Here is a 19,886-nt window from a genome sequence, read left to right on the forward strand (position 1 = left end):
ACCCGCAGGCCCCCAACGACGCCACCAGGGCTCGGCCATCTCGGCCAGGCCGGGCCTCGGGTAGTCACAGTTGCATTGCTTTCCTGTCATGCTATGATATTCCCTCTCAATAGCTATCAGGGCGCGCTCGTGTCTGTTACCTCATGACGTCCATGGTGCCGCTACCCGCGCCGCAACAGCCCGTCCTATCCTCACCCCATCCATCCTTTCACACCAAGCAGAGTGGTGAGGGGGGAGGGGCAACAACGTCGACACTCGATAGTGCGACATTTCATTGAATACCCCCGAAAAGAGAAAAGAAAAGCGGGCGGTTACATGACTTCCAGGTTGTGTCAAGGCAGTGTGCTACCCCGTCTTAGGAAGTCAGCTGGGCATGCCATCCCCAACTGGGGCATCTCGACACACATATCTCAGCTGATGATAGGGGGCACAAAAGGGGGATGGATGGATGTCACAGTATTCATCGTTTTGCCACTCCCCAATCTGGGAAGGGGCAAGTTCACGCGAGGCTCGGGCTTAGCAGCCACACACACTGGAGATGGCTCGGTATGGTCGGCGGCCGGGCCAGCCCGGAAGCAAGTACGAGCAAAAGCCAGGAATCACTTGACGGACCGCAGACAGAACCAGGCTGGCTAAACTTTGGAGGGATAGGGGAGCTGTCGGCGGTTGAGGTCAACGTTGATATGTTTGCCTCTGGGAGAGGCAAGAAGAAAGCCCGAGGAAAACGATCACAGGCCTCCAACCAGTTCCATTTTTCAAAGGTAAATCTTCAGAAACAGGCCTCAAACAAGGACCCAACCGACACTCGCGGCCTCAAGGGGACCATCCAATCAAGCAGACAAACAACGAAAACTCCAACACAGCATGATCAGTCGGGTCGTAGAAAACCAAGAAGAGAGCGCATAAAGTCTTAGTCCACCACCCCTGACTATTATCACGAGGGAGATGATGGATGGATGGCAACCCCACAACCCCCATCACCACCCTCCCCCATCTGATATCAATATCAAAAATGTCTGTCATGCCAATATATCCACCCCCGGCCCTTCCAGAGTTGAGTTCCAGAGGGCCATAAATTACACTGTCTCGGGTCCTCAGGGGAAACATCCAGGGCAGCCGGCGGCGCCAAAACGCAGTCAGTCAGCTGGCCAACAATTCTCCCCTGATAACTCCGTGGAGCGAGCAAGTGCATCAAGTGCACTAAACCACGCCCAGCGCGTAACACCACAAAGCATAACAAAAACACGACATTACGATACACCCAGTAAAGACCAATCACGGCCCCCCGGCTCACCACTCCCTCCCTCTCCGGCGCCCATCGTAACCCTGTAATCGCCCCCTTGTTCTGGTATCACCACAGTACGGAACACACACAACCCTCTCCATGGCCCCCATCACGGAAAAACTAGACAAAAGCTAGTCTGGGCTAGGTTCGGCATACCAGCTGGGGGGGCGACTGAGCGAATCTGGGGGCCTCTGTCTGGTCGGGTAGGGTAGCACCCGACCCCCCTCTCCTCTCAAGATGTCTCCCAAGCGCCTGCTTAATACGTCGCGGTAGTTAAGACAAGTCAAACAGTTTGTTAGCCATTTGTGACCTCCGACTGGCTGAGTCAGGTGGGGGGGAGATGTTCCGGGGGAGGGTGGTACGCAGCGACGGTTAGGGTGTGGAGTGTGGATTGTGGAGAGAGTGTGGAGGTGGTGAAGATGGTGGTGGTGGCCTGGTGTGGGCGGCCGGTGGCGGATATGCACGCCATGCTCTTGCATGCGCCCCCCTTCAGCCCGTCCTGGCTTGCACAATATTGGCTTAGTGTAGGCCTCGAGGGAAAGGAGCGCAAGGCAGGGGCAGGGCAGCAGTTTGGGAGGGTGGTGGTGGTCTCGTTTGTTGAGTTGCTTGGCATGGTAATTGTGCGATAGCTTGGGTGTTACTGTGCTAGTAATAGGGGAAAGGGACGATACGGCTACGTAAAAAGGGGGGAGGAGTGGCAAAACTTGGCCGTGCAGTCATCAGTCGGCATGACATTGTTTTCCCTCGACGGGACCCCCTATTTCTCCTTGTGGAGGATCAGCTGTCGTTCTGCAGCAGATGTGTCTCGTAAATGGATGCATATTGGGAGCCAAAAACGCCCGCAGGTTGCGTTGAGGTTGCGGCAGCAACGAATATCGTCTACTTTGCAGGAGACGGTTTCAGCCAGCTAGAGACCTCGACCTGTCCCGTCCTCCGCTCCCCAGATGCGCGCCACCGGCCTGCAGCGCCTGGGAAAGTCCGCTTGAGGCTGGAGTGGTCGGCTTGACTCCTCAAGTAGAGTGGGTGTGAACCGGAGATCGTCTTGCGTGGGGGAGCGACCTATGGGGGACGAGGTTGGCAACCACTTCGCTCTGGGCTGTTGGTGAGTGTGTGGGGAGCACCGAGGAGAGCGGGCGTACATGACGCTACTGCGTCGTACTGGGGCCTCTTTTCGGGCAACCCGCGTTGGCGGCCGAGACTGTTGCTGCAGCGTCGGGAGGGTGGCTGCCAGAATGAGGAAGCCGGCTGCATTTGGTGCGTGCCATCCGCCAACCCACCACCACACCACCCAATGCCTCTCGGCGGCACGCAGTTGAGCTTGCACTGGCAAGATAGGCAATCTCAGCCAACGGGGGAAGAAGAGATGCGTGGGAGGGCAGATGCAGGTAGGACCCCTTCCTTTCCAGTCAGATTAACGATGATGACAGCCTCCTGCGAGTCCCTGCAGATCTCTGCAGACGAGAGCAAGAATCCCGCGCTCTGTCTGAGACGGTAGGATCAGAAACACCGACGACAGCGATGACCACGATACGATGGTGTGATTGCAAAGCAATCACTGACGGGGCAACGGCAGAAACAGAAGGGAGACCCGGGATCAGATGGTGCCGATCCAAAACCCCCGCCACAGAGGAATTTCGTAATCCAGCCCGGCGAAGCCCGGTTTCTTGTTCGGGTCGGCCAGTTTCACCAACCCGCCCGCCCGTCAAACTCCCCGGGCGTTTGCTGCAGAGCGTCGACGGTGCCCCTGCGGATCCGGTGCGCTGGGATGGTGAGGATGGCGAGAGATGACGAAGTTTGCCTGCCGGGCTTGACAGAGCCACTGGGCCTTGGTGTCGGGTGCGATGAGGGAACGGTTAGCGTCAATCCTCCTGTCCCACGAAGGACCCGGCGACTGCGTCGTGGTGCATGAATTGATGAATTGGGACCTTCGACACTAGCGCTGGCGAGGTGCCACGGCGTGCGTGTCATGTGGGAGGTTTCGGGGCATTCTTTGGTTTCTTACCCATCCCATGCCGTTCCATTCTCTTGGATGATGCTTGACGCTTGCTGGATGAATGGTCAGTTAAAACGCGGGGGGTGCTTGTCCTCGTGGATGACAAGAACGCTAGTGCATCATCCAAGAGTCTTGAATCATACCCAGCCTTTCTCTCGTCAGTTTCTGGGATGGACCCTCATTGGTAACATCATGTGCTGTGTTCGCGCCCGTTGGTCTCGAAGAAGTCTTGGAATGCAGGCGCTAGCGATTCCTCCAGTGAGCGACGGCGGTTGGTACCGACAGCTGCATTAGCGGTGCCGGGCGTCCGAGAAGGGGGCTTGATTGAACGCTGGAACGCTGGAAGCAAAGTGCGAATTACGAATTGCTTCCTCTCATGTCCTCATGCGAGGAAGGTGGACATCGGCACGGCAAGCGGGCATCTTTCAGGTTCATCAAATTCGTCGGAAAGAGACAACTTACGTTACCTAGTTAATCAGGCTGCAACCTCGCTTCCTTCCTTCCAAGTCCCGTTGCTGTCGTGTTAGGCGAGTACGAACGCTGCAGGATCTCGCCCGTCTGTTCTTTCCAGTCCCGGACAGTTGGTCCCCTGCCGACGACGTCCTTTCCACATTGAATTGAAACACAAAAAAGAGGGGTGCTGTTGGGCTTCCGCTGGCATTTCTGGGGACCGCCAAGGTGCTCTGCAAAATTGTGGCGCAATTCGACAGGGACAAGGCCTCATCGATTTGTCTCCATCTTCAATTTCCCCAGGTTTTAGCTCCCCATCGACTCCATCCTCCGATTCTCAAAAGCGTTAGGCAAGACGATCGAATTCGCAGTTTTTAGAAACAGCCAGATGAGTGCCGGAGGTGTGCGATTTCTACCCCGCGTTTTCTTGTGCTTCTGGACATTCCACCCACAGGAGTCCCATGCCAGACACCGTTGACCGTTCGTCACCGGGCAAGGGTCCTGATGCAGGAACCTGACATGATGAGTTTTAGTTAGTAGGTGCCCGACTTGTGTGTCGTCGTTCCTCTCCATCGGCGGAGCAGGGAGGATAACGAATTCCTGGAAACTTTTTGTTTGGGTCGCCTCGCTAGCGCCGTCAGCGTCAGCGAGCGAGTTGGGCGAGTGATCGCAATGGTGCGGGAGCGGATGAGCACGTCCCAACAGACCGGCATCTTCTGAGTGAAACATGGGCTTGCTCTGCTACCCGTGCCCGGTACCATGGGAGCCCGGGTCGAGTCGTCCAGACACGATTCCAGTTCACCGAACTCATCACCACACCGAGACGACGAGACTCGGAAGCGAGACCGGCAGCCTTGTCTTCGCGCCCACCGCTGCCTGCCGGGCACCGATTGCGAACAAGTGCTCTTCACTGCCTCCTCGCACCAATCCCTTTCAGAGGTCGCCATCCCCCTTTCTGGTTGCGCCTGCATTTGCAGATTGCGGGGGCAGGGGACCACGAGGGCCTGCAAGGGGCTTGGCAGAGACCGGACGAGCTTGCCCTTTTTCTTCTTAGCTTGGCCCCACTCTGAGCAAGAAAGAAAAAAGTCCGCAGGGCAGGCTCCACACAAAATGCGGAGAAGGCACCCGAGAGCACTCCGGGCACCACAAGGCTCAGAGGGTTGCATTGTCCCTTGACTTGGCATCAACAAGAATTGAAAAGGGACGACGCCTAAGAAACAGGGGGTTCGGCTTTTGCTGCCACCCCTTGTTGCTGTTGAGCGCTGCCGTTGAGCCTCATCAGACTGTGGTGATGTGATACTGTGTAACTATTGTCGCCTCGATCCCTCTTTGACTTGTCCTCGGGCGTGTTCGAGGCCCGAGTATTCCGACGTGGCTTTCGCTCAATCCGGCAGCAGAGCAGCAGAGCAACTCGGCTAGCAAGTGATTACCACGCCGGTGAGAGCCTCGGGCCGGCCGGACCAGAGCGTCACGTCTGAACAAGACAGAGGCACATCGTCAAAAACACCCGCTGCAGTCTCACCTCCTTTTGGATGCCTTTCAATATTCCCACATTTCGCTTCTGTGCCCCTTGGCATAGCCGGGGTGGCTGGCAAAAAGCAAAGAGGAAAAAAAACCGTCTTCCCCCTGTCTGTCGCCTTGTCGCTCACACAGACCGATAAACAAGTGTACAACAAACCAAACAGTTGCTTCTGCATCTCGTTCGCGCGAACCCTGTCGGTGAAGTTGAGGAGCCTCCGGCTCAACAAGCGCTCTGCACAATCTGGTTGGTTCAAGCTGAAGTTGCCGAAGCCTGGACCATGTTCATTGGCTACAATCGCCGCGGCAGGGGCCGCAACCCTTTTTGAACCAGGTTCAGATCTCGCGATGGATGTTACGCTGCCTTTATCAACGGGCGGCATGTCCGGGGGCCAGGGGAACACAAGTTGAAGATCTCGATCAAGCCGGTCCAAAAGAAAACAAAGGAGGCGGCAAAACGGCAGTATTGTGCAGTCAATACTCGAGTCACTCGACTCGTGGCCGGGAGAGGCGCCATGGAGTCGCGTGGCAGTCGCCAGCCTCCGGAGATGACCCCGGCGCTAACTCACGTTCAACAATGCTCCCTGGGTCCAACTGATGCGCCCAGCTATCTGATAATTTCGTCTTTGTTCTTCTCCCTTCGAAGGAAAAAGGGGCATGTACACAGTATCCATCCGCATGTAGGTAGGTCAAGGTAGGCCGCGGTTGTTCAGGGGCGTTACAACGCAGGCGCGGGCCAGGCCCGGTCTCGCCCGCATGCAACTTGACTACATGAAAGGTTGACGCCCGTCCTGCCGCCGTCTCATTCAGCCGGGGCAACCTGCTGCAGGTCCTGCATGCCCGTAATAAAGGCTTGAACCTTGGGAGATCTGAACTGAACCTGTCGGGGCTCGGTCAGGGCATTTCATGCGCGGACGTGTTGTCAAAGCAGAGATGGAGAAAAAATCTCTTCAGCCGAGGGCCAGTCATCGCCTTTGTCTGGTTGATCGCTGATGCCCCGATGCCACGATAGGAAAGGTCCCGATCGGTGTGTCCTGCTGAACCCCAAGGCACAATTTCAGCTTTCTACACCCACCCCACGAGGAGTCCCTAACCACCAACAACCGAAACTTGTCCTGTGCAGGGCATCGGGGCGACTCGGTAGGCGGCCAATGGACGGGCTGATGCCCCTGGTCAGCGAACGACAAGGCCAACAAGCCACAGGCCATGTGCGTGAATGATCGCCATTTCTGATAGCTCATATTTTGGGCAGGCAGCACGAACTCCTACACGAGAAACCGTTCCCCCGAGTGTCCGCACTGAGACAGCAACGGGAACCGGGGGTCTGGATGTGGAAGAAGGCGCCGGTCTTTTCGGGGACGAGACCACGCCGCAATTCCAATCCTTTTTAGCATGACTTACTTTGCAACGAACTAGCGGACGACGGGCATGAGGCTGAAGGCATTGTTCGGGTGTCGAGTCTCTCTTTGTGTGCATACTCGGAGGGACTTTCTCATTCTCGGCCTCCCCTGGAGGCTCAAGTGACTGGAAAAAAAAAGAACCCTAAAAAAACCTTCACCGTCAGCACCGAGAATCCTTCTCACCCACCTGTCTGGGTCCTGTACGATGATTGGTCCCCTCACCGACATGTCCCAGCTGATTCGTCGACGACACACACTCTTGGACGATCAGACTCAGCGACGCCGCCACCAACTCTCCAGCACGCTGGAAAGAGTAACAAGACACTGTCTGGCGTGCACGCAAAGCTCCTGCAAAAAGAAACAAGAAATCTCCCGAGTGATCATCACCCCCCCAGGAATTTCCCACGTTGGATGGCGTCCGGCCTCTTTTCGTTGTTTGTCTCTTCCGCCCCCTTCTCCCGTGTTCCCAAGTCCATGGCACAGTCTCGATCCCGAAACGCGGGTATGATGCCGTGGCTGGCGCTAGTTAGCCATGATACAGGAATGTGCTGATTCCCAACGTTCCCGGGGGAGGCATGATCAACATCACGCCAGCAATAAACATCAGCCCCGAGCAAGTAGAGCAAGATGAGCGAGCACCAGAGCAGCTGAGCAGCTGAGCATTCCCTACTAATGCTTATCATGCCATCTCACGAAAGCGCTAGTTGTTAGCGGACGTTGCGTTATCTCTCCCATCGCAGCTGTTCCTCCAATACGCGATGCTCGGTAAGCCAGCCATCCAGCCAGCTCTTAACCAAAACCGGGAGGAGGTCCAGCAAGAAAGAGTTAGCGCCATCTGTACTGTTCTGCACAGATCGACAACTTTGCACACACCACCCCCCCAATTCGTTCACCTGTCACAGTCCTGTTCGGGTTTCCCCCAGGCTGTGTTGGGCTGCTTGCTGCCATGCTAGTGTTGCTGCTAGTGCTGCTGGTGCTTTGCTGCTGGTGGCCGGGCTGGGAACAAGCAGGCGAGCTCCGCCGAGCAGGTTGTCTCAGATGGGAGCATGATGACATCTTGTTGTCTCAGACAGAAAAGTGCGAAAGTGCCCGGCGACTGTCGGGCGCTCTGTTGTGCCGCGAAACTTCGAGATGGTTGCCGTCGTCGTCAGCGGAGCGGTTTTGCCTGGCTTTCCTTGTTCTTCTCTTCATTGCGTGTCCTCGTGCGGGCAGTGTTTTTTTTTTCTGTGACTTGCGTGTCATGTCCGCGTCCGAAAAAGCCGAGACGCGCGACCACCCCCGAAGATACCGGTCGGTCACTGGGCCGTCGGCCGGAGGGCGAAGCTGACGCATCAGCACCCACGGCGGCCGGCGGGTTGTTGTGGACGGCAAATTTCGGGTTTCAGGTGAGCCGTAATCACGAATTTCAGATTGCCATGCATCCATTTCTCACCGATCGCGATCGCGATCGCGAATAAACGGAACAAAAAAGAAAAGCAAGCTGATGCCGGTGGGCTTCGGCAGTGCAGCCGATCCGGGGTGGCCATCCCCCACAGCGATCGCTAACTAACTAACATGGGGACGGACCGAACAGGGAGCGACAAGGACAAGGACAAGGTCGAGTCTGCGCAGAGAGCGAATCGCCAGTCTTGCCGGAGGGCTTGTGGAGCAAAGAGACCCTTCATTCTCCGAGATGGCCACCGCTACTGCACCGTCGCAGGGCAAAAGGGGAAATGGTGAGGCACTCTCTGGCCAAAAAAAGCCGAACTCCAAGTTGAGGGGCCGCCGAAACCTTGGTCGAGGAGAACCAAAAGAAAGCCATTCGAAAGCCCAAAGTCTATTTTTTATTGGACTCGGTTTCTTTTGATTATTTTATTTTGTGCGGTTTTCTTTATCTCTTCTTTTTCTTGGTTTTTATTTTACTTCTTTCGCTTTTCTTGATTTCTCGCTCCACTTTCGAGTTCGGCTTTTTTTGGTCAAAGGGAGTGAGGGTAACCGTGACATCCAAAATGGATTTTGAGCTGCTCATCCTGTCTTCTGGCGTGATTCCTCACTCGCCAGAAGCACACAGCTGGTGTTCGCCCGGGGATTGGACGGGGCCAAGGGAGCTTCCGCTTGGGAGAGTCCCGTCTTGGGAACCACTAGCACTACTTCGGGAATAAGGTGCCACCGCCCACGAGACCACAGAGTGTGATGGCATTCGCCGGACAGCTTTCTTGGATTCTTGGATTCTTGGGGTTGGGTTCTTCAGAAAAGTCGTACTGGGACCTGGGACTCCCAGCAGGACTCCACTTTGTGGCATGGGAAAGGTGCCGAAGGCGGTGGACAGGCACAACGGTGAGCAATTGCGATGCGAGTAACAATCGACCAAGAAAGAGGCAACTCGGTTGCCTTCAATTCAAGTGTGATGGCGTTGACGAGAGCGACGCTGGGCAACCCTACCCTCACAATACTGCAACTTGCTTGCGACAATACACAACAGACATTTCGTCATGTTTGAAACGGGTTGCCTCTTTGCACACAACATGCAATTGACGAAACGTGGTCGGGCGGTGATTTGTCGAGCCTGCAGCAGTGAGCGCTGCAGGTGAATCCGAAAGGAGACAAGCTCAGGCAGGCTCCCCACAGCCGATGAGACGGGGGGCTACTGGTCGAGCTGGTGTGCTGTGCGCGCGACAGGCATTAGTTATCTCGGAGGGGTTGGCGAGGAATCGGGCATGCAGTCGTTGTGCAAGATCTCCATGATCGACTTTTTGAAGGGTCCTGTTTTCAATGCTTCGACGGCAAGTCAAAACCATCCATTCCTCGCTCCGCCATGATGATCCTCTGCCTGGAGCGGTCCCCACAACATCCATCCATCTTGTGACAGACCTCGAATGCGTGAATAACTACCATCTGCCGTCTGTCTCACCGGAGATGCAGTCCAAGTTACTTTGGACACAAGAGAGAGACAAGAGGAATGTGGAATGTGGGCTTGCTTGCCAGTCACGAGCGTCGTAGGTTGAGCACATAAACATCTCATCAACACTCCGAAATGGTATCCCGGGCGGTTGGCGATATGCCGTGGCATTGGACAATGGCAACGGCACTGGTCTCGACGGCCACCCAACCGTGGGCAGGCAGCATGTTGCTCTCCTGCAGTGCTTCACGCCGGCGCTGATTGGCATTGGCGAGAATCGAGCGTCTCATGCGGCCGACGGCGCCAACCTTCCTCCTGCAGCAGGAACTGCACGCCCGAGAGGCAGTAGTAATAGTTCGTCCCAGCCGTGAAGATTGCCAGCCATTGACCAGTCCAAGAACGAGGGCGGCCAATGGAAACGGCCACCCGAGGGTCACTGTCCGGTCTGCCTTTTCATGCAACTGGAATTGGATTGGGGAGTTTGGGGAAGCGAAGGTCGCACTGCAGCCTGCTGCAGCTTCAACAGTCGCCGGCCTCTCCACTCACTCGATAACAGCATGGAGCATGGAACATGGAGCGTCGTCGTCGTGCGCGTCCGAGCCTTCCCTATCAGTGTGTGCCTTGCAAGTTGCAACCCGGGAAATGTTGCGCTGCAGGGCAATATCGAAGTTGAACGTGAGGGTGGAACCCCCACGCAGCTATCTGTCGTTTTATCTGCTTTACCCTGATGACCCTCCGGCAATGCGACGGAGACGGACGTCATGAGATTGTGGATGAATTGTTGCTGATGATGGGACAAAAAAAAGAGACAAATTGACATTCCTGGCAACACCACGGCCGCAGCCGCGCAGTTTCAGCATCTGAGTTTCGGGGCCATCCCATGCCAACCGGGAGGGGTCGCCATTGGATGGCCTTGCAGAAGAAGAAAAAATATTCCTGTTCTCTCTGGGCGAAGGCGAAAAACGCAGGCTTTGCAAACGCCTGATCGCTGAGCCCGGGCAAAGCCTGAGGCCACCATACTTGCACCCCCGGGTGGTGGTGGTGGTGCGAGGCGGGCGCCGCAGTCTCAAGCGGGCGATGGGTCGATCGGCCTGGGCTGCGAACGTTATCTGCACACTTCTCTCGCCTTCCAGGTTCTCGACAGACAGCAAGACAGCAGACTTGATGAACAGATGGGACGAGAAAAAATCAGACAAAGGTCAGGAGAACAGCAGATAGCGATAGAAACCCCACTGCAGTCGGCCTGGTTCCATCTGGGCAATCTATGTCATTCATAGAGAGCCGGCATGAGCACCTTCATGGTTTTGTGAACATCATCCTGGCAGGCAATGGCGATGGGGTTGCATGTCAATTGCGCACACAGCACACCTTCTTGCGAACCTCTGGCCTGCTCAAACAGCACCCACGGGGGTGCGACAATGACTGGGTGCACGCCAGTCCAGTCTGCCAAGATGGCGTCAAGGTGCCAGACTCCACCCATTCGCTCACAAATGACCAGGGTGGTGCCACGACAAGGCCATGTTATGCTCACGCCGTGCAAGAAAAAATTCTTCTTGCACACACCAAGACAAGGACCCCTGCTCCTGGTCTCTGACAAAAGGGGGCTAGCGCAGATTGCAGCCTTTGGCCCTTTGCAAGACCAGCCCCACCACACTTCCCACCCTGGTCGCAAGTGGAGAGCTACTTTCTCCCTGCGTACCTCAAACAGCGGATTGCGGCGCCCGAGTACATTGCGGCACCCTCAGGTCATGTACCCTAGCGGCGCCAATGTCTGAGTCCTCGTGGGTCCTTTGTGGTCATGGGCCTCTGCCTCACTCCTCCTAGCCCACACACCCTCAACAGCCAGGGCAGGCCACTGCCAGGATACTTAATCCAGGCTGCCCCAGCTCCCCTCAACCTCATTCCCGCTTTGGCAGCAAGACAACTTCGTCGTTGATTTCACACACACTCTCCTTCTCGTCTCCACCAACGCTCCTGCCTTGGATTGGCATCCATTGCTATGAGTCAACAAGCCTTCGTCTTCTTATAGTCACCCATCTTCCCTTGGAAGCAGCTCGCAGCTCCGGACTCTCTCTCTCCAACATCAACCACCAAGCAACAAGACATCAGCGACTGCACCAAGACGCAACCACCACCACAACCACCACACACCGTCGAGCATCCTACATCTGACACACCTCGCCTGTGGTAGCCCAGCTCGCTTTACTCGTGCTCTGAACACGACCTCCTCGTCTGACAACGTCGACACCACAACCACCAGCCACCAGCCACCATCATGTCTTTCGATTGGGAACATCAGTTTTGCCTGGGCTGCGACAAGCAAACCGACGGCGCCACCTACTGCTCCGAATCCTGCCGCCTGGCCGATTACGAGAAGACCTCGCCATCAACACCCAGCTCCGCTGCGAGCTCTCCGGCACTGAGCGGCCCTCCGCCTGACTGGGCCCTGTCCAGGCCAACAACAACGAGCAACACCAAGTTCTACCTGTCACCGGCATACGACTTCGGTCTCGCCCAGCCAAGCACCCGCAGGGGCTCGACCCAGACGCTCTCGCCCTCGGCATCACACACCAGCCTCTGCTCGATGCGGAGCAACTCCTCGGCGGGACTCGATGCGGCACAGCTGTCTGAGAAGGCGGCAAGGGAGCTTCGCGCATACGCCCGCTCATTCGAGTCGGTCCGCCTCCAACGCAGGCGCTCGGCCTAAAGACGGACCAATACCTCGGGCAACCGCGACATCCTCCACGCTTTCCTTCGACACTCTTCTCTCAGCAGCGACTATACACACACCTACACTCAATCTCATCACGCTTCCGTCCTTCGGAAACATCACACGACTCAGTCTTCTACCACATCATCTCCTTTGTCTTATCGGTCCACGGTCTTGTTGTAACAAAAAAGAATTTGCATACATCGGAGCACAGCATCATAAAAAAGTCTCCCGGGTCTAAGGGGTTGGGTTGGGTTCTACAATTGTTTTGATATTTCGGTTATGGGCAACCAGGGCAAGGCGTATTTCGGTTTCTGGGCGAAAGATACCGTGTATTAAGCAGCGATACACTGCGACGGCGGGGTTTGTTCTCTTTTCCTTTCGGCTTCTCTGCATACGGGGCGGGTCTCGGACGGCGGCGGGGAAACCACAAGGAAATTGGTGTTGAGCAGGGCAAGCTCAGATTATTTGGACCCGGGTTTGGCTCAGAGCCACTGGAATTGGCGTTGGAGCACAGCATCTTGAGAGCTGTGGGGTGCTCCGGCACCCAGCTGGATTGGGACAGGCAATTGATGACGCTGTCAGGATAGGAATTTTCTTGGATGGGAGTTGTACTGGTAGCGGAGAATCAGCTCCAGGGCTCTCAGTCGAGAGCGGGCGTCCCCGTGTACTCGGGTTCGCCCCGCACAGGATGGCGGGCAACTCTTTCGAGATTGACAATCATCAAATTTGAAGCATTTTCCAATCCACCAACCGTATCACCTTTGCGAACAGCGTGCCATGTTTCCTCATCAGTGTCTCCACAGCTATGTCTGGGGCGCGCAATGCCTTAGGTAATTCTCCACTGCAGCCACTCACCACTCATCGAGCTGTCTCGCCGCACATGCCATCCAGCCATTGCCATCGTGCCAGAGAGGCAGAGCGGAGTTGCAGTCTCCGTTCCACAGCTCACGATTGGACCACCTTGCCAACCATCATTCGACTGCAAGGCACGCTTGGGCAGACAGAGTTTGACTGCCGGGGCGATAGTTACAGTCATCTCACCAAAAACGACAGCCAATTCATCAATTGAATGCTCCACTTCTCATACCTGGTCGTTCGACTCTCATTTTTTTCCCCTCATCTCGCTATTCTGGAAATTTCTGGCATGTCAGACAGCTCAGCGCGGCGCGGCGCAACCAGCCACTGCCAGCTCCACGCCGCAGCCCTTAGTTACATACGGAGCTCTCTCTCTCCAGTCAAGCGATCCGCCCTCTCTCCGCAGTGATCATCAAATGAGTGTGGAAACCCGATGTTCCATCTTTGGCAATCGAAATCCACCCAGGGGCAAGACCGCTACGGCCTGCGCCACGTTACACCTGTCTGGCTCAGTTTGGCGAGTTTTGCTGCTGCATCACTTTACGATAACCAACTGAAGGAGCAAATCTTCCTGAGGTTAGGTCAAGTTTTTTGCACCCCAATTTGGAGCGAATTGAGTCGAGGCACCAGTCCAATGGGTGCTACCGGGCTTGCCCATGTCCCATGCCCAGTGGCGAGTCGGGATTTTTCGTTCAATACTAAGAAACTTTGTTCGAACTAACGACATTGACTCATTCGCACCTCATCTCAAGCGTAATTTGCGCCTTGACGCCCGGGCCAGAACAGCACGGTGGACCCATTTCCGACCACGCCATGGGGGACATTGGCCCCCTTACTCAAGACTTTCATTGATATCCGTCATAGCTTGGACAAGTCCGGGTTCAACTCCGGCGAAGAGCTCCGAGCCCCAGGCCGGACGGAACCCCCCGTTCGCCGCAACAGACCTCTCAACATCATGAGAGCTGCTGCAGGGTTGCGTCCAGAGCAGCCTACGCCATGGGCGCTTCCCAAAGATCTCCCAAGATCTCCCAAGATCCCAAAGTTGCCATCAAAGGGAAATCCTAACGCCATCGGCTGACCCGACAGCCCGGAGACTTTCGGCCGGAACAAAGCGACGGCGATTACACAGTAAACGAAACGACGATCGGCTTTCCAACCCCCGCTTTTGCATAACTTTCTTTTTGATGTTCGCCTCTCCTGCATGCCCGGCACCTGTCCCTTGCCTAGCTCCAACGGACCGCCCGTGGAGAAAAAGCACCGAAATCTGGGGAAGGAAGACGTAAGTTGGCTTTCGCCATCGTCCAACTGACTAAGCTACAAGCTCCATCTCGAACTTCGCATCTCCATTTCTGCGGGCGATCGGCTTTCGAGCATTATGCCACCGCGGGCGGGGCCACGGAACTATCGCGTTGGCGAGCTATCATGTCATATCGTGATCTATGACAACAAAAGTAGCGAGTCAGCCGCGGGATTCTGGTCCTGCTTTTCCGACTGGCTGGGCACGGCTGGTGAGGACAAAGAAACTGGACCCAACCGACCGGGCAGACTCCGGCACAGGACAAAGGAGAGAACGCCTCCCGTCCTCCTCCTCCACCTGATGAATCACCTGTCACCTTTTTCTCCATCATCTCCGTCATGACGGACAAAAAGCCTGTTGGGCTATTCATGCAAATCGCAGGTAGGTGCTTGCACTGTCGTCGTTACTCCGCAGTGATAATGCCGGGGATCGCGAACCGCCGGCAAACCCCCCCATCTACAAAGGCCGAGCCGAAATGATCGATCAAACCTCAACCAGACAGTAAGTAGTACTGTGTATGTATGTAGGTAGTTATCCCGTCCCGTCCCTTCCCGCCGTCAAGTGGCGCTCGACCAAACCCCCTAGAACACGCAAGATCCCCTCATGCAACATCCCGACACACCGATCTGGCTGGGGACCGCACCGGTAAGTCAGAAAAGGCAGCTGGCTGGCCGGCCGGCTGGCTGCCTCTGCTTCTGCTTCTCCCGCTGCTGTTTTACTCTTCTGCCTGGCTGCTGGCTACCGTCTACCGTCCCGCTTTGTGGCGGCGCCGTGCAGCTTCAGCTCAGGCGGGGGAGGAAAGAAGGTTCCATTCGGCGAGGCTGTTAGTTGGGTATTTCCTGACCCTGCAGGTAGGCCGCTTGGTAGGTCCGGCAGGCAAGGCGGTTGCCCGGTGTGTGTCCCATCCCTTACACCCGTATGCACCGCACGGTGACGATATGGTTACTGTATACGCAAAGTAGTAATATCATTTCATGGAAGCAGAAAGTGGCAAGATTCCATTTGCATTCCGTGCCCCCTCCCCCCTCCTCCCCCCCTGACTAAGGGCATGTCTTTTTGTTTCCCCATCCACCACCTGCATACCTGCCTGGCTGGGCGTATGCGCACACTTATGTCCCGCATGCAGGCGCGGGTCCGCGGGTGGCGGCTGTGGTGCCGGATGCCCCTCTCCCTCCCCGGGGCAGTGTTGCGGTTGCGACGCTGCCCTGTCGCTTGGGCGTGCTGCGGAGAAAGCCGGACCAGAGATGGGAATAGTGAGAGGTAAGGTGACATTTACGCCGTTGGGAGGGATGGGTTGTGGGGCGTTTCTTTTTTTTTCTATTTCTTTTCTTTTTGTTGCGATTTTATTTACAGATGTTGTTTGCTGTTGTTGCCGGCGGCGCTATTTGTCGTGGATAACGCAATTCGACGAGTTGACCTCCTTGGCTCGGGTGTTTGCCCCGATCTCGGCCGCTGCTTCGCGGGTACCGTTACCCTCTCAGCAATCCTTTCAGTTCACCTGCCCGGTCTCGGCCCACCTCGGTCAAGTCATTGCTCTCCGATTGCTGGCATCCATCGAAATACACCACAGCGAATAATACATGGATTCCCTGTATCGTCATCCATACTGCCCCTCACGCTGAAACGTCTTGACAGGCGTGTAATCCAGGGTTTGCCAGCGCCCTTTCATTTCGGCGTATAGTAGCGTAATTAACGGTGACACAACCGTGAAGGTCCTGACTCTTGGATAATGCCGAGACGTCAAAGGTCTATCTGATGGCCGACGTCGATATTAACTCAACACCCCATCCGGACCCCCACCAGGTAGAGTGCTTGCTCTTCAAGCACGGCATATCATGTGGTTTGGAGGCAAAGCTGGGCCAGGAGGGTGCCCTGCATGTCGCCACAGGACCCTCGCGGTATTGGCATGACGATATCGGGTAGCGTTGAATCGATTTCCATGACCACCCAGTTACACAGTAGTAAGTGCATTCCATGAGGGCCGAGACCGGCCAGGCAGAAGACCCAGCTGGACCGCAAGGCGATCAAACGTTGAGCTGAGCGGTGCGGGTCACCTCAGAGTGGATTTTGTTTGGACATTCCCCCTTGTCCGGCTTGTTCTAGATGATGACATGGAGGAGTCATCGTAACAAAAATAATTTTGTCGGTCTTGTGAGTGTCTGATGTTTCGTACCTCTTGGCCTTCGCTTGATGTGCCCCCAAAAGGGAAGGGAGACTGGAGACAATGAGAGACGTTTGCTTGGGCCGGAAACTTCGTTGCTGGGCCAAATGTAAACTTCTCCCTTCCACCGGTTGGTGATCCACGTTGTTTGGATAAGTCCCGAAATTGAAGGATCGCCAGCTCAACACAGCTTCAAGCTCCCTTGACTGAAGCTCAAGGCAGACACGTCTGGCTAATTTTTGACTCATCCTTCGAAACTTTTTCTCTCCCTTGCTGGGAAGTTGCAAGGAAAAGGAGACCCCACCATGTTTTTTTGTGCAGGGTTTCCGGCGATCCCGCTGTGGGACCCGTTGAGAACCCCCACAAATGGCATCATCAGCCGCGAAGGTGCGCGCATCATCCACGGCTTGTGGTCGTGAATCTGGTTGTCGGGGCATAAAGCAACATTAAACCGGACCAGTTATGAGTAGAAGCGCGAGAGTATGGGTATAATAGCCTTATTGATATCTTTTAAGTTTCGGTTAGGGCCTTGAATAGTTTTTCGGCAGAGTCTTTCATCTATCTCAGGGCCAATCAGCATCCGATTCCAGGGCAGTTTCGAGAGCCTGCTGTTAGGGGCATTATGTAATCTCCGGCAGGCAGCTTCTGGGACCAAGATTTGGGAGGGTCCTTCCCGTGCCGCGCCGGGTGTCGGATATTTTGTGACCTCCGGCGTCAGATCGATTCAGCCCAGTTTAGCACTTCGAAAATATTCTGCGCCCCACTAACATGAGCTAACAGATTCCAGCCGAAACTGCAGCTGGAGAGCAATAGTGTACGTTTAATGCACAGTTTCCACGGCTTTCCACCGCCAAACGAGACCTTGCCCAAACGTTTGGGTCTCGGCCCAAAACCCACAACGAAACCAAGGAACCAAGGAACCAAAGATCAATGACGATGCGGCCACGTTGTTGGTCAAGCGAGGCAACAAAACGATCAGAATTTTCATCGTGTCTCACCCTCACCAAGCATGTCAATTGACGATGGCAGATCTCGCAACGGCACATTGGCATTGGCTGCCGCAGCGCCTCCTCAGACCCTGGTAACCAACCAAAGGCTCTGAGCAAACTCGGCAACAACTTTAGCAACTCAACAAACTTCAGGCCGCGATTCATCGTTCCATCATGGGGCAGTTCATGCCTGTGTCTGATGCTGGGCCGCGCGCGCCGCATGCGGGTGTTGTTTCCGCGTCCCTGATCGGCATGGATCTGAGATCCCATCGGTCATGGCCGACGTCGTTTTTCTGGAATTCTGGACAAAACTGCGACGGCCGATGAGACCTGAAGCTCCACCCCTGCGTGCGTTGTCTCCCAAAGCTCACCCCCGGCCGGTTGCTGTTAGCTAGGTATTCACGGCTGGTGGCTGATGTGATGTTTGCTACGAAGTTCGCTCATACCTTGTCACTTTGTGCACACAACACACATCACATACGAGCAACTCCACCTGCCGGGGGTCCCCTTGCTGACCGCATGGCATTGGTCCCCCGAAACCAGCCCGGTTCATGCTGGCCGACGTGTCAGCCACTCTGTCGCCCAGCCGCGCCGCCCAGTGTGGGTTCCCATTTGTTGCTCGCCGCCTGTGCGACAAGGCCTGGACGAGCTGCAAAGAAGCCCGAAGAACTCCACGGGCGGTTCCTGATGGACAGCGGGGCCGCACCTTGTTGGTCGGCCGATCCGGGCGGACGTCTTGGTCGGCCATTCTCCGGGTCCCGTGGCTGGCTGGCGTCGGTGCGCCCTGCAGGCCACCGCACACTCTCAGTGGCCTGGCCTGTTCTCCCCCTCGGCATCCGTCCTGCGCGTACCACACACCGGATTTGTGGGAGCACAACATGCGCGACGGCGTTGCCTCGAGGAGCCCGTCACGCTGTGAACGCTGCAGGCCGGCAGTGGATTCCGGGCAACGTCTCTCCCAAGGTTTGCTCCCTGGCCGTCGGGCAACAGCGGCCTTTGCTTCTTCCCCCCAAATCGTTCCGTTGAACGATTGGTCCGCCCCGGGAATGGGCACCCGATCATGCCTAATCACAGAGCATTCTCGCCTGAGGTGCCGAGCATCCCTCTCGGATCCCGTCCGCCCGACTCCATCCGGCGTCCGCTTCACGGACCCGGCAGGCCACAAGTGGGGCCCCCTCGTCCCACCAACCTCGTGCTCCCCTCCCGCGCCGTGCGAGACGCCCCCAGTGGCCGGTCTCGGGACGAATCAACGCTTTGCTGTTTGTGTATCCAATGGGTTGCCAATGTTTTCGGCGTCTGCATTCGGCCTCATCCAGGAACGGAGCGCAGACTGCCCGAATCGGAAGCTTCCGGCCTAACCAAGACCAAGACCAAGACCAGGACGCAGTTTCGGGGCGTGGACCACCAGGCTCCGCGCAAGATTGCAGGACACAACAACGGCCAGTCCCTCTACCAGGATCCCGTACCCACCTATTCCTATCTATTCATTCAGCATGAAACAACAAGCTTCCCACCAAACATCCCTTGCCTCCCTCTATCTCCCGTCTCCCTATCAGCGCCCGCCCAGTGGGGTCCCCTCCCCCAAACCGCCCGTTGCATGTGCACTATTGCGTATGTGCGAGGGCATGTGTCGTCGACGTGGACACGCATTCCTCGAGTCCGCCGGCCGGGCGAGCCTGTATTCTCCCCCAATCTATCTATCTTGTATTGTCTGACGTGCTTCCTTGACGCATTTTCAGGGGACAGCCTGGTAGGGCGAAACAGGAATGCCGAACCCTTTAATCTCAGCTCGGCTTTCGCCCGCCCCCGCGCCCAATCCGGCCTTGTCCTGGCGGGCTTTTGGCGATGCCTTGTTCCTGTCCTGTCCTGCCCTGTCCTGTCTTGCCCTGTCTTGTCCTGGCTGGCTGTCTGTCTGTGTGCCTGTGGCCAGCCGTTGTCTTTTCCCTCTCCATGTCAGACAGCGGGCGAGCGGGTGGGGTGGGATGGCGCGTTTTGTCTCACAAACGCAACGCGTTCGAGTCCCTCGCTGGGGGGGACGGGCCTGGCCCGGAGTGGCTGGGCTTCTTCCTTCTTTCGCTCTGGGGTTTCAATTCCAGATGGAGAGGGGGGAGGGGGGGTGTTCGATAGCATGGGTAACCTAACCGTTCGCGGGAGCACCCCCCCAAGCCAGCCAGCCCCCAACCCCCGAGCCCCTCTCTCTCAGGTCGTGGAATGGTGGGACGAGAATGGGGATGTCTCGGACTGAGAGTGGGCTTTTGTGTGTGACGTCGCTCAATATCCTGTTCAATGCTTGAGGCTTGAGGGCTGGGGGGGTGGTCGGGGCTTCCGAGTGGTTGAGCCGGATTGG

At 56.3% G+C, this 19,886-nt stretch overlaps 2 protein-coding genes across 2 annotated transcripts; both read left to right on the forward strand.

Moving 5' to 3' along the window:
- Positions 1-10,975: 10,975 nt before the first annotated feature.
- On the forward strand, positions 10,976-12,231 carry F5144DRAFT_482477 (uncharacterized protein; the record flags this gene model as incomplete). Its single annotated transcript, XM_066785338.1, has 2 exons — positions 10,976-11,249; positions 11,792-12,231. The coding sequence occupies 2 exons, from the start codon at positions 10,976-10,978 to the stop codon at positions 12,229-12,231; spliced, it is 714 nt and encodes a 237-aa protein (XP_066646286.1).
- A 6,256-nt stretch (positions 12,232-18,487) lies between these two features.
- Positions 18,488-19,861, forward strand: F5144DRAFT_108691 (uncharacterized protein). Its single transcript, XM_066782123.1, has one exon. The coding sequence runs from the start codon at positions 18,600-18,602 to the stop codon at positions 19,782-19,784; it is 1,185 nt and encodes a 394-aa protein (XP_066646287.1). The 5' UTR covers positions 18,488-18,599; the 3' UTR covers positions 19,785-19,861.
- The last annotated feature ends 25 nt before the right edge of the window (positions 19,862-19,886 follow it).

This window comes from Chaetomium tenue (genome assembly GCF_020726465.1).
Source record: "Chaetomium tenue strain MPI-SDFR-AT-0079 chromosome Unknown F5144scaffold_2, whole genome shotgun sequence".
NCBI lineage: Eukaryota > Fungi > Ascomycota > Sordariomycetes > Sordariales > Chaetomiaceae > Chaetomium > Chaetomium tenue.